This window comes from Doryrhamphus excisus, chromosome 19 (genome assembly GCF_030265055.1).
Source record: "Doryrhamphus excisus isolate RoL2022-K1 chromosome 19, RoL_Dexc_1.0, whole genome shotgun sequence".
In the NCBI taxonomy this organism is placed as follows: Eukaryota; Metazoa; Chordata; class Actinopteri; order Syngnathiformes; family Syngnathidae; genus Doryrhamphus; species Doryrhamphus excisus.
Genome location: NC_080484.1, coordinates 15713733 through 15740861, shown reverse-complemented (window position 1 = coordinate 15740861; position 27129 = coordinate 15713733). Strand labels below are relative to the sequence as shown.

Genomic DNA, 27129 nt, shown 5'->3' with positions numbered 1-27129 from the left:
GTGCGACTTATGTATGTTTTTTTCTACCTAATTATGCATTTTTGGCCTTGTGCGACTTATACTCCGGAGCGACTTATAGTGCAGAAAATACGGTAAATAAACCCGCAAAAAATGCGACTTATAGTGCAGAAAATACAGTAAATAAACCTGCAAAAAATGCGACTTAGTATACTCCAGTGTGACTTATGTATGTTTTTTTTCTACCTAATTATGCATTTTTGGCCTTGTGCGACTTATACTCCGGAGAACTTATAGTCCAGAAAATACGGTAAATAAACCCGCAAAAAATGCGACTTATACTCCAGTGCGACTTATGTATGTTTTTTTCTACCTAATTATGCATTTTTGGCCTTGTGCGACTTTTCTCCGGAGCGACTTATAGTCCAGAAAATACGGTAAATAAACCCGCAAAAAATACGACTTGTACTCCAGTGCGACTTATGTATGTTTTTTTCTACCTAATTATGCATTTTTTGCCTTCTGCGACTTTTCTCCGGAGCGACTTATAGTCCAAAAAATACGGTAAATAAACCCACAAAAAATGCGACTTATACTCCAGTGTGACTTATGTATGTTTTTTTCGACCTAATTATGCATTTTTTTTGCCTTGTGCGACTTTTCTCCGGAATGACTTATAGTCCCGAAAATACGGTAAATCAACCCGCAAAAAACGCAACTTATACTCCAGTGCGACTTATGTATGTTTTTTTCTACCTAATTATGCATTTTTTTTGCCTTGTGCGACTTGTACTCCGGAATGACTTATAGTCCAGAAAATACGGTAAATCAACCCGCAAAAAACACGACTTATAGTCCCGAAAATATGGTAAATAAACCCGCAAAAAATGCAACTTATACTCCAGTGCGACTTATGTATGTTTTTTTCTACCTAATTATGCATTTTTTTTTGCCTTGTGCGACTTTTCTGCGGAGCAACTTATAGTCCAGAAAATATGGTAAATAAACCCACAAAAAATGTGACTTATACTCCAGTGTGACTTATGTTTTTTTTCTACCTAATTATGCATTTTTTTGCCTTGTGCAACTTTTCTCCGGAGCGACTTATAGTCCAGAAAATACGGTAAATCAACCCGCAAAAAATGCAACTTCTACTCCAGTGCAACTTATGTATGTTTTTTTTCTACCTAATGATGCATTTTTGGCCTTATGCGACTTATACTCCGGAATGACTTACAGTCCAGAAAATACGGTATATAGTCTGCCCCCCCCCCGATCAATTTTGTTAAATGAACCCGGCCCACGAGTCAAAAAGTTTGCCCACCCTGCTGTAGAAGAACAAAGGTTTCATAGATTTCACAATATGCGGCACTATTTTTTTTTTTTTTTTAAGAATTTCCTTTTATTCATATGGGATCTACATATGCAATACATATGCAATAAGTCTGCTGCTGTACATGACCTTGTACATTGTAAACACGCTGCAACAATATAGAAATATATCAACATGAATGGATATTTATCAGTATTTTCAACATTACACACAGCATGAAAGCTAACATTTTGATGCCGTTTTCTGCATATTTTTGCATCAGCTACATTTGATTCACATATTTTCCAAAATGTTATGGCCTTTAGCGAAGAATAAAAGTGAGAAAAAAAGTTCAGCCGTCAGTGTTTGTGTTGTTTCCCACGCCAGTCTTGGCATCCGCCCTTCAGATCTGGGCCCTCAGACCCAATACATCTGGAGAGCTAGCTAACTTTGTCAAGTCCGGTTCTTAGCTTTGTACTTGGTTCACATTTTGTGGTCGGTGTTCGGTACCTCTGAATTTGCCCAGGCTTCACGAAACGCACTTACGTAAATCTTTGATATCAAATATGGGGCCACAAAATGTGGTCCTGAGGGCCGCAAATGGCTCGCACGTTTGAGATCCCTGCTTTCAGTGGCATAAAATATAACATTTCATATAATGTGATAATCAGTGTCAAGAAAAGGCAGTCCAGAGTCAACAAGAAATAAAAAAAAAACAAACAAAAAAACATTTCTCGCCAGAATACCTCATGACTGCTGGTCCCTGAACGCAGCATGGCACTGTGGGGACGTCATCTGCCATCTTTGGCCCATTTAGATCATCTTTACAAGTTCAAACAAAACCTTCAAATAAAAAAAAACAGCACATTTTTAGAAGTCAAAAATATATCAGTGAAAAAATCTTATCTTTTTTTTGTGGTCGTTTAAGGCCTATTATTAGTTTAACAAATACATATAAATATTTAAGCAAACTGTATTAAAAAGAAAATGATGAAAAATAATGTCAGAAAATGAATGAATGAATAATATAAAGTTATATTATATAATATAATGTAATGTAAGCTGTAAAGTAATATAATGTATATTATATATAATATAAATGAAGTAAAATGAGAAAAATCAGCAGTAGTTTTCATAGGAATAAAATCAAAATATTAAAAAAATGATGAAAAATAATGTCATATTAGTCACATAAAGAAAAAAAAGCGGTAGAAAATGAATGAATGAATAATATCATGTTATATTATATAATATAATGTAATGTAAGCTATAATGTAATATAATGTATATTATATATAATATAAATGAAGTAAAATGAGAAAAATCAGCACTAGTTTTCATAAAAATAAAGTCAAAATATTAAAAAGAAAATGATGAAAAATAATGTCATATTAGTCACATAAAGTAGAAATATTAAAAAAAGAAAGCGGTAGAAAATGAATGAATGAATAATATAATGGTATATTATATAATATAATGTAATATAATGTATATTATATATAATATAAATGAAGTAAAATGAGAAAAATCAGTAGTTTTCATAAGAATAAAATCAAAATATTAAAAAGAAAATGATGAAAAATAATGTCATATTAGTCACATAAAGTAAAAATATTTTAAAAAAAAAGAAAGCGGTAGAAAATGAATGCATTAATAATATAATGTTATATTATATAATATAATGTAATGTAAGCTATAATGTATATTATATATAATATAAATGAAGTAAAATGAAAAAAATCAGCAGTAGTTTTCACAAGAATAAAGTCAAAATATTAAAACGAAAATTATGAAAAATAATATCATATTTGTCAAATAAAGTAGAAATATTAAAAAAAGAAAGCGGTAGAAAATGAATGAATGAATAATATAATGGTATATTATATAATATAATGTAATATAATGTATATTATATATAATATAAATGAAGTAAAATGAGAAAAATCAGCAGTGGTTTTCACAAGAATAAAGTCAAAATATAAAAAAAAAAAAAGATGAAAAATAATGTCATATTAGTCACATAAAGTAGAAATATAAAAAAAAAGAAAGCGGTAGAAAATGAATGAATGAATCCTCACTTCAATGGTGATGAGGATGACGATCATCCACTCCAACCTCAGGCTGTGCTTCTCGCTCAGGTGGCTCCTCATCAAGTCGGTCAGCTGAGTGCAATGCTCCAGCTTCTCATTCATCACCTGTGAGGCGCACAAGTTGCCCAGTAAAACACGAGGAACGCTTCTTATTGTCACTGAAGAGGCGGGCGTGGTTGCAGTACGTTGACCCTGCGGTTGATGCTGAGAAACTGGCAGGTCTTGTCGTAGAGTTTCTCCAGGTTCTCGCGGTCCCAGTAGAAGTCGGGCGTGAGGAGGAGGTCGGATCTCAGGTTTATACAGTGTCTGTGGAGGGAACCAAAAGAACTTATGTGAATCCAGTTCTCGTATAAAAACTGAGAGCAGTCAGCAGCATCGAAAGAACCTTCGCAAGTAAATACAGCAGTGCCTTGGTTAACATCAGTAGTACATTCCAGAAGGTCCAACTCAAACCAAAACAGACTCAAACCAAAGCAGATTTTCCCATAGAAAATATCGATCCAATTCATTTGTGGGTAGCGCGCAGACCTCACAGCTATGAGACCCGAGTTCAATTCCACCCTCGGCCATCTCTGTGTGGAGTTTGCATGTTCTTTTCTCCGGGTACTCCGGTTTCCTCCCACATTCCAAAAAAACATGCTAGGTTAATTAGCCACTCCAAATTGTCCATAGGTATGAATGTGAGTGTGAATGGTTGTTTGTCTATATGTGCCCTGTGATTGGCTGGCCACCAGTCCAGGGTGTACCCCGCCTCTGGCCCCAAGACAGCTGGGATAGGCTCCAGCATACCCCGTGACCCTTATGAGGATAAGAGGTAGAAAATGAATGAATGAATAATTATTACTACTACTACTACTACTAGTAGTAGTAGGCTAGTATTAGCCTGCTTATTGGCTTGCTTATTAGCCTGCTTTTGCCCTATTATAAAAAAATGTCAGATTTTTTTGTTTAAAAAAATCAATAAAAAATTTTAAAAAATCAATAAAAAATATTAAATTATTTAAGAACATTTAAAAATAGGCCTAATGACGCCACTGGCCCTTAGAAATAAAAAAAAAAAACATGCTAGGTTAATTAGCCACTCCAAATTGTCCATAGGTATGAATGTGAGTGTGAATGGTTGTTTGTCTATATGTGCCCTGTGATTGGATGTGCTGTGTAGCGCTAACAACATTTACCTTAAAGTGAACAGCTCACCGATCTTCTGCATGACTTCTGCGGATGACAATTTGACTCTCTGACCTGACTTCAGTGTCTGGATGGTGGGAGGCGGGGGGGGGGGGGGGGGCATAAACACACACACACACACACATCAGTGCTGCCATGACACGTGACGTGTTTGAGACTGGGGTCTGTGTACCTCAGGAATAGATTGAATGGACTCCACAAAGTTATCCAAGGACACCTCCCATATGGCCAGCTTCACTGTCAGACACCAAAAAGTTGCTTTACACGTACGTTAGGGTGCATCAAAAAAACACAATTATTGAATTTTTTATATGGCTGGGTATTAAAAGTGTTCCAATATATGTAAAAACAACACATATAAAATATTTTTTCCAATACATGATTATTTAGGGGTGTCACCATACATCCGTTTTTGTGGAATAAAGTGGTGAACACTTCAATGGTCGCCATGGAGATTTGAGGTGATCTTTATGTTTTTGTTGGTATTTATACTTCTATTACATATTACTAGCAAATTTGCGGTTTTGTCTTTGTAATTTGAATGATCTGTAGTCATATTTATAGGTATTTAGTGCTCATTGCCTCTACTGTAGCTAACATTAGCTCGCTACAGTTTGCTAATGACAGTTAGCTAATGGCTGAGCAAGCATAACATCAACAACAGTAATATAGTATTGCTATAGTATTGCTGATGCCTCATATTTATTGAGAGTGGTACTGTAGTCCTACATAATGTGATATATGTACACTTGTCAAGTTATTATTTTAGGCACTGTTTAGTGCTCATTGCCTCTACTGTAGCTAACATTAGCTAGCTACAGTTTGCTAATGACAGTTAGCTAATGGCTGAGCAAGCATAACATCAACAACAGTAATATAGTATTGCTATAGTATTGCTGATGCCTCATATTTATTGAGAGTGGTACTGTAGTCCTACATAATCTGATATATATATATATTTTTTTTTTCTTTTTTGTGGAAAAAAAAATAATATTCAAAGAGTATCATTTGAATACATTAATTATTAAATTATAATTTATTTTAAATTAAAAAAAGATAACATAATTGTGATAATTGCAATTGTTTTAATACAATTTTTTTATTATTATTATTATTATATTTTATTATTTCTTTTGATTATTTCTTCCCCATATACACACAAAATCACACATACAATAATATACTGTAACTAAAACGCACATGTACGCCCACAAACAAAATGTAATAATTTCCTACAAATGTAATAGTGATTGCATTGTAATAATAATGTACAATAATAATAATAATAATAAATAATAGTAACAATAATGTACAGTTATTACAATGTAATAGTTATTACATTTGCAGCAAATTCAGTATTACGTTCGCGGTGGGCAAATTTGATTACGTTTGTGGTTTATTACGTTTATGGGCAGTTATTACGTTGTTATTACGAGTGTAACAAGGTCCTTTTAAGCAGTCGTGAGTCGTGAGTCGTGAGCGCAGTAGGAATGCCTGGAGGCTGAAAGCTGAATAGTTGCAGATTTTGGAAGATCTAGAAAGCTCTCTGTTCTGGTTATCTTCTTGATAAGAGTCCATAACTCAACACAAAGGGATGAAAAATGAGCATAATTGGCCATACGCAAAACAAACACAGTTAAGAGACGTTTAAGGTAAACGGTCCATCTTGCCTGGGTGGGCGTGATGTCCTTCCTCTACCACATTTGACATGCATTAGACCAGGGGTGGGCAAACGTTTTGACTCGCGGGCCGCATTGATTTAACAAAATTGATGTGGGGGGGGGGCAGACTATATAGTATTTTACACGTAACAGTCCTATTTTTACGCATATTTTACATGTAAAAGTGTCATGCAATCTTCTATATGTGCACTTCGAAATCATTTATTGATGTAAAGTGTGTTAGAAATTAAATGTATTATTATTATTGTTATTATTATTATTATTATTTTGTTATTATTTTGTTGTTATTATTATTATTATTATTATTTTGTTATTATTTTGTTATTATTTTGTTGTTATTTTGTTGTTATTATTTTGTTATTATTATGTTATTATTATTATTATTATTATTATTATTATATTATTATTATATTATTATTATTATTATGTGCTTGTGTCCCTTTTTACAGGAGCATTTTGTAACAGACCACATCAAATAACGAAATTGATAAAGCAGCCATGATGCCAGGTTGTATGTTGAGTTCAAATGAAATATTTGGAAAAAAACAGGCGGGCCATATTGAAACACTTGGCGGGCCGGATGTGGCCCCCGGGCCGTAGTTTGCCCACCCCTGCATTAGACGGTGCAGGTGTACCTAATGAAGCGACATGTGACGTCACGTCTCACCTGACAAACATAAAGCATTGGAAAAGGCAAATTTCTCCAAGATGGCTTCCTGTTGATCCATGTGGTTACACAGCACAAAGTTTCCTCGCTCCAATTTGGAGTTTCCCCTGAGGAAGAAATTAACAGCATACATTTAGACAGTATGTACAGTCCAGGGTGTACCCCCGCCTCTTGCCTCAAGACAGCTGGGATAGGCTCCAGCACCCCCATGACCCATCGGTAGAAAAAGAATACATAGAGTGATATAGTACGTATAAATGTAAGTCAGCGGACTCACTCTCCAAAGGTGTAGTTGATCTCTTCGTTTTCCCAGTGGACTAACGCAACTTCATACGGCTGACTTTCATGACGCTCCAGTATCCTCAACACCGTTTTCATCTGAAACAAAGACAACACAATGTATTCGTACTTCTTACTAAAACATAACAACGTACCGTTTTGCATGATTTGGAAGCAAAAGGAGAGCAAAATGGCCGTGAATATATTATTCATGATATCTAGTCATTTCTCAAACATTTCTGTGGAATTTACCCTAAACAAACACGCGGCCCGCGGGCCAAATGTGGCACGCAGGACACTAATTTGAGGCCAAGTGACGCAAGTTTGATACGGATGCTGTATGGTATCATGTACCCAGAAAAAATTATTACGTTTGATTAATGTTCATGTTAAAGGTTAAATAACTGTTAATAGTTATCCTCCCTATCCGTGTGGAAGTGGTACGTTTTTGGCTATTTAAGTTGAAAGGAAATAACTTGAAGGCTACCGTTTAGGTCGCTAGCTCTCTAGTTTGCGAGTTAGCATGTGTCTCAAGACCCTGCAGTTGCGCAATATGTTGTAAATAAAAAGAGTATAAATGTGACTATAGTCGTGTTTTGTCATGTCTACAGGGCTCTAATAATGCTTTGTTCATTTTAATCTGAAAAAAATAATTTGTCTACCCACCAACTATATGTGGTTTCTTAAGTTTTTATTATTTGCCCTTTTATTATTATTATTATTATATTTATTTATTACTGATTGATTTTCTTTATTCTTGATTTGTTTATTTATTTTTCATCTTATTTTGTGTAGAAAAATAAAAATGAAGATATTTGAGAACAGTGGAATGTTTTATCAGAGCTTTTCTTGTAGAAAATTGGAACCAAAGCAAAGTTTATTCATTTTTCTTAATAAATTTAATCTTCTTTAATCTTAAAATTCTTAATTTTTTTTTTTTTTTTTGAAAACCTGATGCGGCCCAGTCTCAAGCTCCAGTGGCCCCCAAGTAAATTGAGTTTGAGACCCCTACCCTAAAGACAACCAATTGTGCTCATTTTTCAACCCTTTGTATTGAGCTGTGGACTCCTATAGAGCAGCTACACACAATAACCAGCAAAAAAAAACTTGATCTGCACCTATCCGGCTGCATTTAATTGGGTTTGTGCTTCCCCCCAAAACAATCTGTTTTAATTTATTCCATCCATGCCCCGCCTCCGGGCATGCCCACTCCACTGTGATTGATCACATGTCCAAAATACAAACCCCACTTTCCTAATATTGTGAGTAGAGGAGTTTAAAATGAATAAAGAACATCATAAGGTCTTTATTATGCCTGAATGTGAGGTCTAAATCAGGGGTCACTGACACGGGCCCTAAGACCTAAGACCACATATGAGTCTCCCGCCAGTTTGTTCTAAAAATCGCCCAAGTAGCACTACTTTTTTTGTTGATGTTGCTAACTGCTAGCTTAATAAGCACTGCAGTAGGGTGGATGAATATCATTAATTATTCACAACAGCATATAGTTCAAGGAAAATTAAGCATTAAAGCATTAATTCATAATTTTTTAATAAAGATTATTCAGATAATATAAGTATTTTAAATCTACACTAAATTGCATTTTTCTTTTTTTCTTCCAACTTTTGCCAGAGTGATGCAACCCTAATCATCATGATATAAATAAAATGGCATACAGTAAATAGAATTAGAATAGAATAAGATTCATTTGAGGCGGCACGGTGGTCTAGGGGTTAGCGCGCAGACCTCACAGCTAGGAGACCAGGGTTCAATCCCACCCTCGGGCATCTCTGTGTGGAGTTTGCATGTTCTCCCCGTGCATGCGTGGGTTTCCTCCCACATTCCAAAAACATGCTAGGTTAATTGGCGACTCCAAATTATCCATAGGTATGAATGTGAGTGTGAATGGTTGTTTGTCTATATGCGCCCTGTGATTGGCTGGCGACCAGTCTAGGGTGTACCCCGCCTTACGCCCGAAGACAGCTGGGATAGGCTCCAGCACCCCCCGCGGCCCTCGTGAGGAAAAAGCGGTAGAAAATGAATGAATGAAAGATTCATTTGAATTACCATTTTCTCGTCAACATTCCAGAAAACCACCGAGCCTTCCCTGGAAAAAGACAAAGTCGCTCGCTCAGCAAGTGTCGCAGGATCCCAACTCATATTTTCTATTCATTTGTGTAGATACTGTAACACGAGACGACATTCAAAGTGGTGTGGAGTCCACCTGAAGAAGAAGATGATTGCCCTGTCGTCTGGTCTGGAGGCCACGTCAGAGCTTATCACCAACACATTGGACGCGTCTGACGGTGTTGAACCAGTTAATAGAACTCCCCAAAAGCTTTACTGGCGAGTGGCGTGTTTTTATGTACGAGTACCTCGAGGAAAGTCCACCTCGTGGAAGCCGTGTCCTGTCAGATCCAGGCTGAGGGTGGGCAGATTGTACTGGTCTGCTGTTGCAAAGGCGATACACTGCATCATGTACTGTGGAGCAAAAACACACGTGAATAGAATGGCAAGTGGAAAGTGGAAAGTGGAAAGTTCAGGCGGCTTCACCATGTCTTCAGTCATAGAGGGTTGATTGGCTCTGGACGGTTGTTTAGTCCTAGGCCCTTTAGGGACTCTCTTCCCGGGCCCTGTCACTTGTTTCAAACTGGCTTTTAAGACCGGCTTGACAAGATCTGGCACGTAAAAACGCTTCTGTTCACTGCTGCGGTCCGAGTCTGTTAAAAAGTTCCTGTTTGGACTTCTAAACCCTCTTAAAGCAAATGAAAGGGCACGCCTCTGGAGGCCACAGCAGCATGAGTGAATCCGGCCTTTAAATTCATATTTGGATGCTAGGCTGGAATTAGGGAAACTAGCTGAAGCAAAGACGTACATTGCTTTCCAGTTCGATGGCTGCTGAGCGCCCAGTTTAGCCCAAAGAGACCGGAGAAGCATTTTTTTTTTCCCAGGCGGCTGCTCATACACTATCTCGGACGCAAATGCCCCATGAGGCGTTCAAGTACCAGCGCTATATCGCTCTATACATACTATGTCGTCGACTGGAAATACATGTCATTAAAACAAGGAGTGAAATAATGAACAACCTACTTCAACAATAGCTACCCGTAAGAGTTTGCTGCTTATAATTAATTATGTAAAATAAACAAAATCACAATTACATCAATACGAACGGCGCTCGCTATTTGCGAAAATGAAGCTTACGGATAACTGCTAACCAAGCTAGCAAACAGCTAGCTCGCCAATAACAGAACGTCGACAGACAAAAACAAAAACATTAACAAAATGACATTTGCGCGCAAAAATGTTTCAAACATAAACTTCGTGAATCAACCTCCATCTTGAAAAGCTGAGGGTCTGTGCTTGCCAATAAAGTTTTATTCAAGGGATCACTTCCTGGTTGTAATGATATCGCACACTCGATAACCCCAAACTTTGACTTGCAGGTAGAATGATCGTTTAAAAAAAATGAAGCGACAATGTTCAACATTGTTTGTTCTGTCGACTTTTGAAAAATCACGTAATTTCATAACACATTAATCACGTTTTCGGTACTTCTACTTACGCTCTCATGTTGTAAGAGGTCATGCGTGCTTAAAAACAACATACTTTCCCGTCTTTCATTGAGTTTGTCACTTTTATTTTCTATTTCCCTTATTCAATATTCGTATTTACATAGTTTAAAGTCCGATGATGTCTTGAAAGTTTGGGCTGAGACCCACAATGTCACCAACGTAACACCATAACAAAGCCTGACGGTCCTCGCTGAGGGCAAATAAAGTAAAATTCAGTTGACCTTGAGTTGACGCCTTTTGTTGTCTTGTACTTGTATTCATACGCAGAACCAATTTTTTTTTTTACATTCAAACTACATACATGTTTAAAATCACTCAAAGCACCAATTATTTTTTTTACATTCAACGTACATAATACTTAAAATCACTCAAAGCACAATTTCTTTTTCGTTAGTTTTGCGCTACAGTCCAAGTTATAGCGCTGCATGTGGTGGTTTGTGGTATTGCAGGTGTTTGCTGTTGCTGGGAGACTTGCTTTTCTTGAGCGTAAGAGTAGTTTGTTGAGGTTTTGTGCAGCTTCCTTGCTTCTTTTTGTGTGGAAAAAGTTATGGAAAGTATTGAAGAGGTATGTGACTAACAGGGGAAACGGAGAACAATATTCATCTTTTAAAAATATATCACTTTTGCATACAAGTTTTGACTGATTTGATTGATTTGTGAGCAGCATAATGAGCGGGAGCGGTTGAAGATGAGACTAGCCGTGTTGGAGGAGAGCGTGCGGTCCAGCGAGGTGGAGTCCAAGGGAAGCCAGGAGACGGTCCTGAGGCTGGCGGCCGAGCTGGATCGGGAGAGGAGGAAGGCCGCCAGCAGCTCGGTGGCGGCGGATGCCCTCAAAGTGGTACCTTGAAGGTCTTTTAAAAGGCACGTTTCCATGACGACATAGCGCCGCAGTCGTCTCGTCTTGTCTCTCAGGAGCTGGATGGACTCAAGTTGGGGCAAAGCGGCCTGGAAGTGGAGATGCGGACACTGATGGAGAGATTGGAAGCCAGGAAGAGAGTGGCAGAGGCGTCCCGGCGGGAATCGCTGTGTTTGGAGAAGCAGGTGGAGGAGCTCGAGAGGAACCTGCAGATGAGTCAAAGAGAGACTCGGGAAGCAAAGGACAAACTTCTCAAGGTCTTCACCAAGGTGGCCTCCTTGATCCACGGAGATGCAGAAGTCACGGTCCAGACTGAAGACAAGGTAGACCAACTCTGCAGCAAGGTGGGCATCTCCTGAAGGACTTGTTTTTTTCCCACATCATTCCAAAGCCAACCCGTTCCTTTAAACTATTCCGTACTCAGGCGGTGTCCGAGGTGGAGGCTCGACTACGTGACGTGTCAGAGGAGCTAATTGAGGAGAGGAAGCAACGTCAGAACGTCCTACAGCGAGCCGAGCTAGCCGAGCAGCGAGGTTCAGAACTGAGACAGCGTCTTCAACAAACGGAGGCGGAGCTTTATGCGGCGGACGTTCATCAACACGGCCTGCGACTGAGCCGTCATCACGTAAGGTTTCAACACAAGGAAGCGTCTCCGAGGCGGCCCGTGTGAGGATCCGCTCTCCTCAACAGCACGAGGAGTTCCTGGACAGGCTGTCGGAGGCCGTGAAGGTGGACGCCATGATGGCGGACGTGGGCGCGGACATGAGGCTGCCGCTTATTATGTCCCGGGTGGAGCAGCTGGTCAGGGGCGAAGGCGATGCGCTGATGGCGAGCAAGAGTCTGACCTTTAACCTGCAGCGTAAGGTACCCAACACACACTATGGACACTTCATTAGGTACACCTGCGAGCCATCTTTTCGACGTCATGTAGTCCATTGTGTTAGCAAGATGTCTGCCGGGATGCATCGTGGTGGTCTGCAACCATTCATTCACCCCTACAAGCACAATCACGCACACTTTGTCAAATCAACATCTCCATGGCAGCAAATGTATCAAATCAATGAGTCCGTTCCAGGGTCAAACCGCGGCCAGCATCATTCATTCATTCATTCATTTTCTACCGCTTTTCCTCACGAGGGTCGCGGGGGCTGCTGGAGCCTATCCCAGCTGTCTTCGGGCGAGAGGCGGGGTACACCCTGGACTGGTCGCCAGCCAATCACAGGGCACATATAGACAAACAACCATTCACACTCACATTCATACCTATGGACAATTTGGAGTGGCTAATTAACCTAGCATGTTTTTTTTGGAATGTGGGAGGAAACCGGAGTACCCGGAGAAAACCCACGCATGCACGGGGAGAACATGCAAACTCCACACAGAGATGGCCGAGGGTGGGAATTGAACCCTGGTCTCCTAGCTGTGAGGTCTCCCACTCAGATGCTCCCGCCAGTCATTCTTATCCATCTCATAATAATCAATAACAAGACAACAAATATCAAAAGGAGGTTTTTGGCATTCTTTGTTGCTGACGCTGGCATCCATTTTCCAACACATTGATAATAATAATGAATATGAATATGAACATGACACGGATCTCACCTGGCGTACGCTGCGTTGACAGGCGGCCATAGAAAAAAAAAATACAAGAAACTTTCTATATAGGTCATAGGTCATATGTATATGATATGTTGCAAAAATAAAACCCACCGCTCTCTAAAAAATAATCTCATTTTCTTGTTAGCATAGACCAGGGGTGGGCAAACTACGGCCCGGGGGCCACATGCGGCCCGCCAAGTGTTTCAATACGGCCCGCCTGTTTTTTTTTTTCCAAAGTATTTTATTTAAACTCAACATACAACCTGGCATCATGGCTTGGGCCAACTTTTTGATGGTTGAGGTAGCTGCTTTATCAATTTCGTTATTTGTTGTTTACAAAATGCTCCTGGAAAAAGTAACACAAGCACAAAAATAAAAATAATGACAATAATAATAATAATAAGAATGTTGTTAATAATAATAATATTACTATTATTATATACATATTGTTGTTAAGAATATTAATATAATAGTTGTAATATTATTATTGTTATTATTAACAATAATAATAATATAATGATAATAACATTACTATAACTAATAATAACAAATCTAATATAATATATATATATAAAATAGTAATAATAAAGACAATAATGATAAGAAGAATGTTGTTAATAATAATAATATTACTATTATTATATTCATATTGTTGTTAAGAATATTAATATAATATAGTTGTAATATTATTATTGTTATTATTATTAACAATAATAATAATAATATAATGATAATAACATTACTATAACTAATAATAACAAATCTAATATAATAATATATATATAAAATAGTAATAATAAATACAATCATAATAATAATAAGAATGTTGTTAATAATAATAATATTACTATTATTATATTCATATTGTTGTTAGAAATATTAATATAATAATAGTCGTAATATTATTATTGTTATTATTAACAATAATAATAATATAATGATAATAACATTACTATAACTAATAATAACAAATCTAATATAATAATATATATATAAAATAGTAATAATAAAGACAATAATAATAATAATAAGAATGTTGTTAATAATAATAATATTACTATTATTATATTCATATTGTTGTTAAGAATATTAATATAATATAGTTGTAATATTATTATTGTTATATTATTAACAATAATAATAATATAATGATAATAACATTACTATAACTAATAATAACAAATCTAATATAATAATATATATATAAAATAGTAATAATAAAGACAATAATAATAATAATAATAAGAATGTTGTTAATAATAATAATATTACTATTATTATATTCATATTGTTGTTAAGAATATTAATATAATAATAGTCGTAATATTATTATTGTTATTATTATTAACAATAATAATAATATAATGATAGCATTACTATAACTAATAATAACAAATCTAATATAATAATATATATATAAAATAGTAATAATAAAGACAATAATAATAATAATAAAAATAATAATACATTTAATTTCCAACACACTTTACATCAAATAAATGATTTCAAAGTGCACATATAGCAGATTGCATGACACTTTTACATGTAAAATATGCGTAAAAATAGGACTGTTGCATGTAAAATACTATATAGTCTGCCCCCCCCCCTGTCAATTTTGTTAAATCAATGCGGCCCGCGAGTCAAAAAGTTTGCCCACCCCTGGCATAAACACAATGGATTTACACGCATGCCCAAAATAAGATGTGATTATTATTATTATTATTATTATTAATAGGAATTATGAAGACAAAAATCACAGCCTAGGTTGACTTTGGTGCTTTGCTAGTACTTCCTGTTCAGTCCACAATTAATTCCAAGGAGACGCCTCTCCGTGGACTCCTGCGTCACTCGATCTGCTACACGCAGAGATAAAAAAAAAAAAAAAAAAGGCAATGCCCCCTGGGTCCAAGCTAGACGGGAGGGGGCCCGTTGGTGTAGCTGAGCATGGGGTAGAAGGAGTGAGCAAAGTTGTTGGACTGAGCGCAGTAGGCCTCCTCGGACACGGGCAGCAGGAAGGCGACCAGGACCAGCAGGAGCAGCAGCAGCTGGAGGGGCAGCGCCACCCGCAAGACGCGACGTGCAAACGATGAGGGCGAGGAGACGGGCGTGGACGGCGGCGGATCAGAAGGGCAGGAAGCGGACCCAGCGTCGCTGTGACACCTGCTCACACACACACACACACACACACACACACACACACACACACACACACACACACACACACACACACACACAGGGTGAGACACAAGGTGTGTTACATGTCAAATATCAACACTAATCATCTCCATTAATACAGTGGAACCTCTGAAGTCAAGTTATGCTAGCCAAGTATAAGGACAAGTTAATCAATCTATTAGTTCATAGTATTAAAAAAAAAAAAAAAAAAAAAAAAAAACGGACGTGGAAAATACGACTTATAGTCCGGAAAATACGTTATGTACATATACATACTTGACAAATTGTTATTATTATTATATTCATTCATTCATTCATTCATTTTCTACCGCTTTTCCTGGGGTGCTGGAGCCTATTATTATTATATAATATATATATAATTATATTATTTTAAATTTATTTATAATTATTTTCTATTATATTTTTTATTATTATTTTTATTTTTTTAGAATAATAATTTAATTTATTTAGAATAATTTTCGATTATATTTTTTATTATTATTTTCCGGACTATAAGTCACACTTTTTTTTTTTTCATCGGTTGGCTGTTCCAGCAACCCCCCCCCCCCCCCGCCGCCCGACCCTCATGAGGATTAGTGCTAGAATATAATTATATTATTTAAATTAATTTATAATAATTTTCTATTATATTTTTCATTATTATTTTCCGGACTATAATTCGCACTTTTTTTTCTCATCGTTTGGCTGTTCCAGCACCCCCCCCCCCCACGACCCTCATAAGGATTAGTGGTAGAATATAATTATATTATTTAAATGTATTTATAATAATTTTCTATTATATTTTTTATTATTATTTTCCGGACTATAAGTCACACTTTTTTTTTTTCATTTTTCATCGGTTGGCTGTTCCAGCACCCCCCCCCCCGCCGCGACCCTCATGAGGATTAGTGGTAGAATATAATTATATTATTTTAAATTTATTTATAATAATTTTCTATTATATTTTTTGTTATTATTTTCCGGACTATAAGTCGCACTTTTTTTTTTTTCCATCGGTTGGCTGTTCCAGCACCCCCCCTCCGCGACCCTAATGAGGATTAGTGGTAGAATATAATTATATTATTTTAAATTTATTCATAATAATTTTCTATTATATTTTTTATTATTATTTTCCGGACTATAAGTCGCACTTTTTTTTTTTCCATCGGTTGGCTGTTCCAGCACCCCCCCCGCCGCCCGACCCTCATGAGGATTAGTGGTAGAATATAATTATATTATTTTAAATTTATTTATAATAATTTTCTATTATCCTCACAGCTAGGAGACCAGGGTTCAATTCCACCCTCGGCCATCTCTGTGTGGAGTTTGCATGTTCTCCCCGTGCATGCGTGGGTTTTCTCCGGGTACTCCGGTTTCCTCCCACATTCCAAAAACATGCTAGGTTATTAGCCACTCCAAATTGTCCATAGGTATGAATGTGAGTGTGAATGGTTGTTTGTCTATATGTGCCCTGTGATTGGCTGGCCACCAGTCCAGGGTGTACCCCGCCTTACGCCCGAAGACAGCTGGGATAGGCTCCAGCACCCCCCGCGACCCTCAAGAGGAAAAAGCGGTAGAAAATGAATGAATGAATAATTTTCTATTATATTTTTTATTATTATTTTCCGGAGTATAAGTTTTTTTTTCCATCGGTTGGCTGTTCCAGCACCCCCCCCCCCCCGACCCTCATGAGGATTAGTGGTAGAATATAATTTATATTATTTTAAATTTATTTATAATAATTTTCTATTATATTTTTTATTATTATTTTCCGGACTATAAGTCACACTTTTTTTTTGTCCCATCGGTTGGCTGTTCCAGCACCCCCCCACTGACCCTCGTGAGGATAAATGGTAGAAAATGAATGAATCAATAAAAAAAAATACAGTCTAAAAACAGGTAAACCTCAATTAGCTAATAGTAAAAATAATAATAATAAAAAGTTAGATAATAGCAAAAATAGTGAAAATAACTAAAAGGAAAACAGCAATACATGAACATTCCTTGAAGAATCAAAACATCCAAATGTCGAAGGAAGCTAGTTAACTAGTTAGCAGAGCTAGTTAATAGCATCAAACTCACTAACTTAAAAACCATGACCAGATATTAAAGTGTAAAAAGAATCGGTGTTGCAGTCGATATATTAAGTATGACCGATGTGTTAGTTTTCAGCAACACGTCCCTACGGCTTCTAATCCTATCGTGTAATATTATTATTTATTATATTATTAACGTCCAAATATGGTCTCATTCCATCAGTTGCAGTAGGAGAGCATGAATGTGAGCGAATGAGGTGCAAAGCGAGGTTAGGGGCAGGACCAGTGATGCCAAAAGAAGAGGAAGACGGACTTTTCATACATTGCAAATTTGTTTCATAATACGATAAATATGACAGCATATGTAACGTCTGTATATTAGAAGTGGCACTAAAATCTGATACAAAAAAAACAAAACAAAACAAATAAACAGATGCGATGGTCTGTGGAACTCTTGCTAACATAGCTCATACATATGGAGGACCAAAACTGCCAAAATAATAAATATATAAATAAAAGTGAAAATAAAAACTAAAATGAAAAAAAAAAATCAAAAAATTAAATACAAAAAATAAATATAAATGGAAATAAAAACAAAAATAAAAAAATACATACATAAATAAATAAATAAAAGTGAAAATAAAAACAAAAATGAAAGAAAAAATCAAAAAATTAAATACAAACAATAAATATAAATGGAAATAAAAACAAAAATAAAAAAATATATACATAAATAAATAAATAAAAGCAAAAATAAATACAAAAATAAAAAAAACAAGATTCAAAAATGAAAAATAAATACAAAAATAAATGTAGAAATAAATACAAAAATAAATATATAAATAGAATGACATATCAATAAATAAATAAAAGCACTCTGCTCTCATATGTATTTATTTCATGCTGCAGACAATGTCAGCTTGAAATGCAGAAGGAAAAACTATTCAAATGAGGGGGCGGTCCTAAGTGTGTCTTGGGTTGACCTGTTCGCCTATTGGTTGATCGACATGTGAGTGCGAAAATCGACTAGGTATGCCCTGCAAACGGCCACAGCAAGAGGAAGTCACCACACCACTCTCAATGGCGGTAAATATGGCTGCAATCTCCAGGGATCTCCGTTTGCTAACAGATATTTCGGATAATGCTTCCCCGGATTACCTGCTTTTCCGGGTGGAAGCCTTATTGGAGCGTGATCTCTCTCCTCCCCGACGGAGCCTTTTCGCACTCACATGTCGATCAACCAATAGGCGAACAGTTCAACCCAAGACACACTTAGGACCGCCCCCTCATTTGAATAGTTTTTCCTTCTGCATTTCAAGCTGACATTGTCTGCAGCATGAAATAAATACATATGAGAGCAGAGTGCTTTTATTTATTTATTGATATGTCATTCTATTTATATATTTATTTTTGTATTTATTTCTACATTTATTTTTGTATTTATTTTTCATTTTTGAATCTTGTTTTGTAGTTTTGTATTCATTTTTGCTTTTACTTATTTATTTATGTATATATTTTTTTATTTTTGTTTTTATTTATATTTATATTTATTTTCGTGTATTTAATTTTTTTATTTATTTATTTGTTTTTTTTTATTATTTTAACTTTTATTTATTTATTATTTTGGCAGTTTTGGTCCTCCATACATACACACCTGCTCTGCCAGGAAATAATACAATGCAGCAAAAGGGATCCGTAATGGGACCCCTGTACTTCCTTCCTTTTCCTTTTCCATATGAGAGCAGAGTGCTTTTATTTATTTATTGATATGTAATTCTATTTATATATTTATTTTTGTATTTATTTCTACATTTATTTTTGTATTTATTTTTCATTTTTGAATCGTGTTTTTTTTTATTTTTGTATTTATTTTTGCTTTTATATTTTATATATTTATTTATTTATTTATTATTTTGGCAGTTTTGGTCCTCCATACATATACGTAAGAAGGAAGCGTGAATCAAAGGGAAGACGCTAACGAGCCTGACAGAGGATGGACTAAAAGAGTTAAGGGGGGGGGGGACGATGCCAACAAAACAGGAAGAGGAAATGTCGCACACAACTTTTGGTGTTGTTCTTGCAGACGTTTGGGAGAGAGAAAAGAAAGCTGCACATGACTGCCCACTAGTGGCGAGTCGAAGAGGCGGGTTGGAGGGCAAGAGAGAGACGTCCAGGGGTTATTAAGCGGTGGGGGCGGGCCTTCCTTTTTAGGAACACGGGCATCGCTCAGCCTTTGCAGAAGATGATGGAATTCACTATGATGCCTTTTGGTTTTTCTTGAAATGGAAATGGGGGGGTTAAAAGGGGGGGGGGGTGTATCACATATGAGCCATGACTTCCATCATCTTCTGGGCCGTGCTAGTAAGCAACACAACCATCATGTACCTGTGCTGTGGACTGCTCACAGGGGCTCCACCACGCTGTGACACATTACATTTGCCCCGTCGCTGGTTGCAATGAACGGGGATGGTGGGTTGGGGGTTTGGGGGTTTTTGGGGGGGGGGGCGGGGTAAAAAGAAAAGAAAGTTTCAGTCCAGGCAAATCAAAACAGAAGCCACTAAAAGAAAATGTGTGATCAGACGCATCATGCTCATTTGGATCGATGCTTGGGGGGGGGCCGACAAGGACTACAAATGCGGGATGCATGAGAAAGGACTCTTGGGAGACCAGGAAGAGGGATGAGGGAATGTTGAAGGTGTTCTTGGGACTACAAAACTCAAGGAAAGATCTGGAGGGAAGCAGCGTTGGACTCCCGCCTTTTTCCCCCCCTCCCGGTGGGTCTGCAGAACATGCAGAGGAGCGGTTTGGACACGTGTGAACGTACGGGAAGAACGGATCTCGGCATGGGGAAGGATGTGAGGGGAGATTCCCGCTGGTTGTCCATGGGAAGTTCATCTTAGCGGTGGAGGACTTAGGACTTCGAGGAAATGGGAACAGGGGAACAAGCATATACATTACCGATCGCCGTCGACTCGGCGTGCTCCTCCCTGACGCGGGACTGAGAGACCCGGACCCGGTGTCCAAATCATCAGCCGACGACCACGACGACAGATCCTGCGGACGCCAAAAAAACCGCCACGTTCAGTTTTGCCAGACTTGATGAGGATTTGAACGTCAACGAGTGACAGCGACCTGCTGGCTGCTGGTGATGTCCAGGATCTTGGCCAGCTCGCGGAGATCGCGGGTGACCTCCTTCAGCAGCAGCTTGAGGCGGTTGCCGATGACGTGGACCTTCTCTTTGGCCTCCAGGCAGTCGCCGCCCTGAGAGTTGACCAGCAACTGGAGCGACATGTCCTGCAGCGACGCCACCTTCAGCTGAGAGTCCAGCAGCTCCTGGCGGATTTGCTGCGAAAAAAAAAAACAAGACCGAGACTCCTCAGTGCGCCGTTCTTTACATACGAGTGACATCATCACTTTGGACACATGCGCTGACTTATTGGATACATACGGTGAGAGTTTTATGGTGCTCGTGCAGGGTGTCGCTGTCCTGGATGGGGTCGATGGGGACCACCTCGTTACGCCTGCGGTCGATGTTCTCCAACCAGAGCAGCAGACCGTGACTCATCTCATGAAAGTCCTGTTGATGACGCCGGTCATTAATGAGTACACCAACGACCGGCTTTAGGGCCAATAACTGGTATGATTGGTATTGGTATTGGCCAAATGTGGCCCGCCGGACACTAGTTTGAGTCCCCCCCGCCTTGATATGAAAGTTTAACGTTTGATATGGATGCTGTATGGTATCATGTACCCAGAAAAAATTATTACCTTTGATTCATGTTCATGTTAAAGGTTAAATAACTGTTAATAGTTATCCTCCCTATCCGTGTGGAAGTGGTAAGTTTTTGGCTATTTAAGTTGAAAGGAAATAACTTGGAGGCTACCGTTTAGGTCGCTAGCTCTCTAGTTTGCGAGTTAGCATGTGTCTCAAGACCCTGCAGTTGCGCTTTTTTTCATCTTATTTTGTGCAGAAAAATAAAAATGAAGATATTTGAGAACAGTGGAATGTTTTATCAGAGCTTTTATTGTAGAAAATCGGAACCAAAGCACTGAAAAAGTTTGGATATTTTTCAGTTTTTAATAAATGCGTTATTGGGGGGGTGGGGGTGGGGGGGGGCTGATGCGGCCCAGTCTCACCCAGACCCCAGCTCCAGTGGCCCCCAAGTAAATTGAGTTTGAGACCCCTGGTATAAGGGATGATTATGCAAATGACTGTTACTGTAAAAGGGGTAATTATGCAAATGACTGGTACTGTATCAGGGATGATTATGCAAATGACTGTTACTGTATAAGGGATGATTATGCAAATGACTGGTACTGTATGAGGGATATTTATGCAAATGACTGGTACTGTATAAGGGATGTTCATGCAAATGACTGTTACTGTATAAGGGATGTTTATGCAAATGACTGTTACTGTATAAGGGATGATTATGCAAATGACTGTTACTCTATGAGGGATGTTTATGCAAATGACTGGTACTGTATGAGGGATGTTTAAGCAAATGACTGTTACTGTATGAGGGATGATTATGCAAATGACTGGTACTGTATGAGGAATATTTATGCAAATGACTGGTACTATATAAGGGATGTTTATGTAAATGACTGGTACTGTATGAGGGATGATTATGCAAATGACTGTTACTGTAAGAGGGATATTTATGCAAATGACTGGTACTGTATAAGGGATGTTTATGCAAATGACTGTTACTGTATGAGGGATAATTAGGCAAATGACTGTTACTGTATCAGGGATGATTATGCAAATGACTGGTACTGTATAAGGGATGATTATGCAAATGACTGGTACTGTATGAGGGATGATTATGCAAATGACTGGTACTGTATAAGGGATGATTATGCAAATGACTGTTACTGTATGATGGATGATTATGCAAATGACTGTTACTGTATGAGGGATGATTATGCAAATGACTGTTACTGTATGAGGGATGATTATGCAAATGACTGGTACTGTATAAGGGATATTTATGCAAATAACTGTTACTGTATAAGGGATATTTATGCAAATGACTGGTACTGTATGAGGGATGATTATGCAAATGACTGTCACTGTAAGAGGGATATTTATGCAAATGACTGGTACTGTATAAGGGATGTTTATGCAAATGACTGGTACTGTATAAGGGGTGATTATGCAAATGACTGTTACTGTATAAGGGATGATTATGCAAATGACTGGTACTGTATAAGGGATGATTATGCAAATGACTGTTACTGTAAGAGGGATATTTATGCAAATGACTGTTACTGTATGAGGGATGATTATGCAAATGACTGTTACTGTATGAGGGATGTTTATGCAAATGACTGGTACTGTATGAGGGATGATTATGCAAATGACTGGTACTGTATAAGGGATGATTATGCAAATGACTGGTACTGTATGAGGGATGATTATGCAAATGACTGGTACTGTATGAGGGATGATTATGCAAATGACTGGTACTGTATAAGGGATGATTATGCAAATGACTGTTACTGTATGATGGATGATTATGCAAATGACTGTTACTGTATGAGGGATGATTATGCAAATGACTGTTACTGTATGAGGGATGATTATGCAAATGACTGGTACTGTATAAGGGATGATTATGCAAATAACTGTTACTGTATAAGGGATATTTATGCAAATGACTGGTACTGTATGAGGGATGATTATGCAAATGACTGTCACTGTAAGAGGGATATTTATGCAAATGACTGGTACTGTATAAGGGATGTTTATGCAAATGACTGGTACTGTATAAGGGGTGATTATGCAAATGACTGTTACTGTATAAGGGATGATTATGCAAATGACTGGTACTGTATAAGGGATGATTATGCAAATGACTGTTACTGTAAGAGGGATATTTATGCAAATGACTGTTACTGTATAAGGGATGATTATGCAAATGACTGGTACTGTATGAGGGATGATCATGCAAATGACTGTTACTGTATAAGGGATGATTATGCAAATGACTGTTACTGTATGAGGGATGTTTATGCAAATGACTGGTACTGTATGAGGGATGATTATGCAAATGACTGGTACTGTATAAGGGATGATTATGCAAATGACTGGTACTGTATAAGGGATGATTATGCAAATGACTGGTACTGTATGAGGGATGATTATGCAAATGACTGGTACTGTATAAGGGATGATTATGCAAATGACTGTTACTGTATGATGGATGATTATGCAAATGACTGTTACTGTATGAGGGATGATTATGCAAATGACTGTTACTGTATCAGGGATGATCATGCAAATGACTGGTACTGTATAAGGGATGATTATGCAAATGACTGGTACTGTAAAAGGGGTAATTATGCAAATGACTGGTACTGTATCAGGGATGATTATGCAAATGACTGTTACTGTATAAGGGATGATTATGCAAATGACTGGTACTGTATGAGGGATATTTATGCAAATGACTGGTACTGTATAAGGGATGTTCATGCAAATGACTGTTACTGTATAAGGGATGTTTATGCAAATGACTGTTACTGTATAAGGGATGATTATGCAAATGACTGTTACTCTATGAGGGATGTTTATGCAAATGACTGGTACTGTATGAGGGATGTTTAAGCAAATGACTGTTACTGTATGAGGGATGATTATGCAAATGACTGTTACTGTATGAGGGATATTTATGCAAATGACTGGTACTATATAAGGGATGTTTATGTAAATGACTGGTACTGTATGAGGGATGATTATGCAAATGACTGGTACTGTATGAGGGATGATTATGCAAATGACTGGTACTGTATAAGGGATGATTATGCAAATGACTGGTACTGTATCAGGGATGATTATGCAAATGACTGGTACTGTATGAGGGATATTTATGCAAATGACTGGTACTGTATGAGGGATATTTATGCAAATGACTGGTACTGTATAAGGGATGTTCATGCAAATGACTGTTACTGTATAAGGGATGTTTATGCAAATGACTGTTACTGTATAAGGGATGATTATGCAAATGACTGTTACTGTATGAGGGGTGATTATGCAAATGACTGGTACTGTATGAGGGATATTTATGCAAATGACTGGTACTATATAAGGGATGTTTATGTAAATGACTGGTACTGTATGAGGGATGATTATGCAAATGACTGTTACTGTAAGAGGGATATTTATGCAAATGACTGGTACTGTATAAGGGATGTTTATGCAAATGACTGTTACTGTATGAGGGATAATTAGGCAAATGACTGTTACTGTAAGAGGGATATTTATGCAAATGACTGGTACTGTATAAGGGATGTTTATGCAAATGACTGTTACTGTATGAGGGATAATTAGGCAAATGACTGTTACTGTATCAGGGATGATTATGCAAATGACTGGTACTGTATGAGGGATGATTATGCAAATGACTGTTAATCTATGAGGGATGATTATGCAAATGACTGTTACTGTATAAGGGATGATTATGCAAATAACTGGTACTGTATAAGGGATGATTATGCAAATGACTGGTACTCTATGAGGGATGTTTATGCAAATGACTGTTACTCTATGAGGGATGTTTATGCAAATGACTGTTACTATATAAGGGATGTTTATGTAAATGACTGGTACTCTATGAGGGATGTTTATGCAAATGACTGTTACTGTATGAGGGATGATTATGCAAATGACTGTTACTGTAAGATGGATATTTATGCAAATGACTGGTACTGTATAAGGGATGATTATGCAAATGACTGTTACTGTATGAGGGATGATTATGCAAATGACTGGTACTGTATAAGGGATGATTATGCAAATGACTGGTACTGTATGAGGGATGATTATGCAAATGACTATTACTGTATAAGGGATGATTATGCAAATGACTGGTACTGTATAAGGGATGATTATGCAAATGACTGGCATGACTGCCGGTATGACTTTCAATTATGCAAATGACTGGCATGACTGGCAATTATGCAAATGACTGGTTGACCGGTATGACTGCCGATTACATAAATGACCTTTCGTGACTGCAAATTTTGAGAATGGCCGGTATGAGGGTTGATGACTGTCGATGATGCGAAGGACTGCTCCCCGACAAGAAGAACGAGCGGCTCCTTACCCGACACTGCATGAGGGCTCCCTGCAGTGAAGACCTCCACTGGTCCAACGAGGTGGCCAGTTTGTCCCAGTGGTTGTTCATGTCTTTCAGTTTGGCCTGCAGATCTCTGGACTCCTCCGTGTCCGAGCGCACAAAGTCTGTGCTGCACAGGTTGATGGACAGCACGATCCCCTTACGCTTGTCCCAGGCCCTCTGCAGCTCCTGGACAAAACACAACATTCTTCACCAGTCTTCCCAGTCTTTCTTCGTTACTGTTCCAGCGTCCACTCTCACCTTGAGCTTTTTGATGCGGAACTCGATGGTCTGGATGTCGGTGCCGAGGTCCAGCCTCCGCTGCTGCTCCAGCTCGTGGCCCGCCTCCCTTAGCCAGGTGCAAATGTTACTCAAGTCCGAGTGGAGCTGTTGCCACTGCTGCTGGTTCTGCTTGGCGCGGATCTCTTTGCTGAGGTCTTGGGCCTGCAGGAGCTCCCAGCGTTCGATCACGCCTGAAAAAAAAAAAAAAATGAAAAACCGAGAGGCACCCTCAGGCAACGAGGAGACGCAGAAGGCGGCAAGAATTGGAGAGACTCACCTGATGTTTGGGACTCTGAGCTGCTGGGATTGGCCAGTCCAGACGCCGTGTCCTCTTCCTCTTTGAGCTCGTCGCCCATCCTCTTTACCGTGTCGATGTTGCCTCGGCACTCGCCCAGCAGTCTCATCTGCAGCACACAACATGGACGCAGTCGGGTTTGGAGTACCTTCAGAGACAGATGTAATTAATTGCGAGATGTCACATACGTATCCGATGTACGAGGCATCCAGGTCGGTGTGGCTGCGGACGCCGTCGCTGTGCTGCGGCTGGAAGTGCCCGCCGTCGGTGTGGTGAACGTGGGAGTCCGTGGAGGCGACCTCCCCTGTTGACGCAGCGTAAAATACTCATCAGAAGGTAACCACTGCGGCACATAAGACATAAAAAAGGTTCCATCCAGATAGAGATGCAGGAAAGGCGGTCTTGTTAACATCCTTCGTGTGTCTCTGTGTGGGCGGAGCCTGTGCCACAATCACTAATCTGACATCCTCTTCGTTAAGAGAAGAGTTAGATTGACAGGACAGGACCACGACATGCTTGAGCACAGAAAGAGGTTATTAGAGCCACAGCACCAAAATAAAAGCAAAGTGAGAAAGCCACATTGAAAAAAAATAAAATAAAATAAAAATAAAAAAGAGACTTGGGCTCACTTCCATTTTCTCTTGTCCAAATTTAAACTCCAAAGATAAAAACGAAACTGAGCCCGGCTGTGTTAGAAAGTGTTTCTACGTGTGCCCCAAAAAGTGCGGAAATCAACAGAAAATCCCAAAGTGGTGAAAAGGCTAGTTCTTGTTACTCCCGAGCCCTCAAGGCATGCTGGGGGTTAGCATGTAGCCTACCAGCTGAGGACCTCAGTGTTTGCTCTGTTAGTCTAACAAAGGCCTCCTGGCTCTCTGGGATCACTACATCTGGAAGACACATGGTAAAGTACACACATTCAGCACTGGACTCGCTTTTGGCCACGTTCACCCGCTCTCAAGTCTCAGGGAATTGAACGGATCCCGACTGGACCGTTCGGGTTGTCTTAGTA

At 38.3% G+C, this 27129-nt stretch overlaps 3 protein-coding genes across 5 annotated transcripts in view; 1 reads left to right on the top strand and 2 right to left on the bottom strand.

Annotated features, from left to right (window-relative positions):
• Positions 1–1322: 1322 nt before the first annotated feature.
• rmnd1 (required for meiotic nuclear division 1 homolog) lies at positions 1323–10534 on the bottom strand. The gene is made up of 11 exons (XM_058057222.1): positions 9730–10534; positions 9552–9657; positions 9401–9476; positions 9244–9283; positions 7175–7275; positions 6898–7004; positions 4721–4785; positions 4539–4615; positions 3546–3666; positions 3349–3465; positions 1323–2113 (listed from the first exon to the last, which is right to left on the bottom strand). The coding sequence occupies exons 1-11, from the start codon at positions 10111–10113 to the stop codon at positions 2084–2086; spliced, it is 1224 nt and encodes a 407-aa protein (XP_057913205.1). The 5' UTR covers positions 10114–10534; the 3' UTR covers positions 1323–2083.
• Positions 10535–11298: 764 nt separating this feature from the next.
• LOC131107532 (coiled-coil domain-containing protein 170-like) lies at positions 11299–15078 on the top strand. Its single transcript, XM_058057642.1, has 6 exons — positions 11299–11316; positions 11416–11589; positions 11664–11951; positions 12032–12232; positions 12298–12471; positions 15007–15078. Exons 1-6 carry the CDS (start codon positions 11299–11301, stop codon positions 15076–15078), a joined length of 927 nt encoding a protein of 308 aa, XP_057913625.1.
• Positions 14803–27129, bottom strand: part of syne1b (spectrin repeat containing, nuclear envelope 1b) — a 168805-nt gene continuing 156478 nt past the window's right edge. The window contains exons 137-146 of one of the 3 annotated variants that reach the window (XM_058057501.1): positions 26939–27007; positions 26309–26424; positions 26103–26229; positions 25805–26016; positions 25532–25732; positions 20866–20994; positions 20550–20762; positions 20376–20471; positions 19803–19864; positions 14803–15366 (exon numbers count right to left, since the gene is read on the bottom strand). In XM_058057501.1, coding sequence (XP_057913484.1) covers positions 15117–15366; positions 19803–19864; positions 20376–20471; positions 20550–20762; positions 20866–20994; positions 25532–25732; positions 25805–26016; positions 26103–26229; positions 26309–26424; positions 26939–27007 — 1475 coding nt within the window. In that variant the 3' untranslated portion in view covers positions 14803–15116. The remainder of the gene's footprint in view (positions 15367–19802; positions 19865–20375; positions 20472–20549; positions 20763–20865; positions 20995–25531; positions 25733–25804; positions 26017–26102; positions 26230–26308; positions 26425–26938; positions 27008–27129) is intronic. The other 2 variants (XM_058057499.1, XM_058057500.1) reach the window with 2 other exon arrangements.

Excerpts from the sequence above, each read along its gene's own strand:
- LOC131107532 (XM_058057642.1), top strand. Across the intron at positions 11,590-11,663 it reads CGGCGGATGCCCTCAAAGTG|GAGCTGGATGGACTCAAGTT; the intron begins GTACCTTGAAGG and ends CTTGTCTCTCAG. Across the intron at positions 12,472-15,006 it reads CCTTTAACCTGCAGCGTAAG|TCCACAATTAATTCCAAGGA; the intron begins GTACCCAACACA and ends CTTCCTGTTCAG.
- rmnd1 (XM_058057222.1), bottom strand. The coding sequence starts at position 10,113 with ATGCTTCTCCGGTCTCTTTGGGCTAAACTGGGCGCTCAGCAGCCATCG. Across the intron at positions 9,658-9,729 it reads CCTCTATGACTGAAGACATG|TACATGATGCAGTGTATCGC; the intron begins GTGAAGCCGCCT and ends TTTGCTCCACAG. Across the intron at positions 3,466-3,545 it reads GCATCAACCGCAGGGTCAAC|GTGATGAATGAGAAGCTGGA; the intron begins GTACTGCAACCA and ends TGCGCCTCACAG.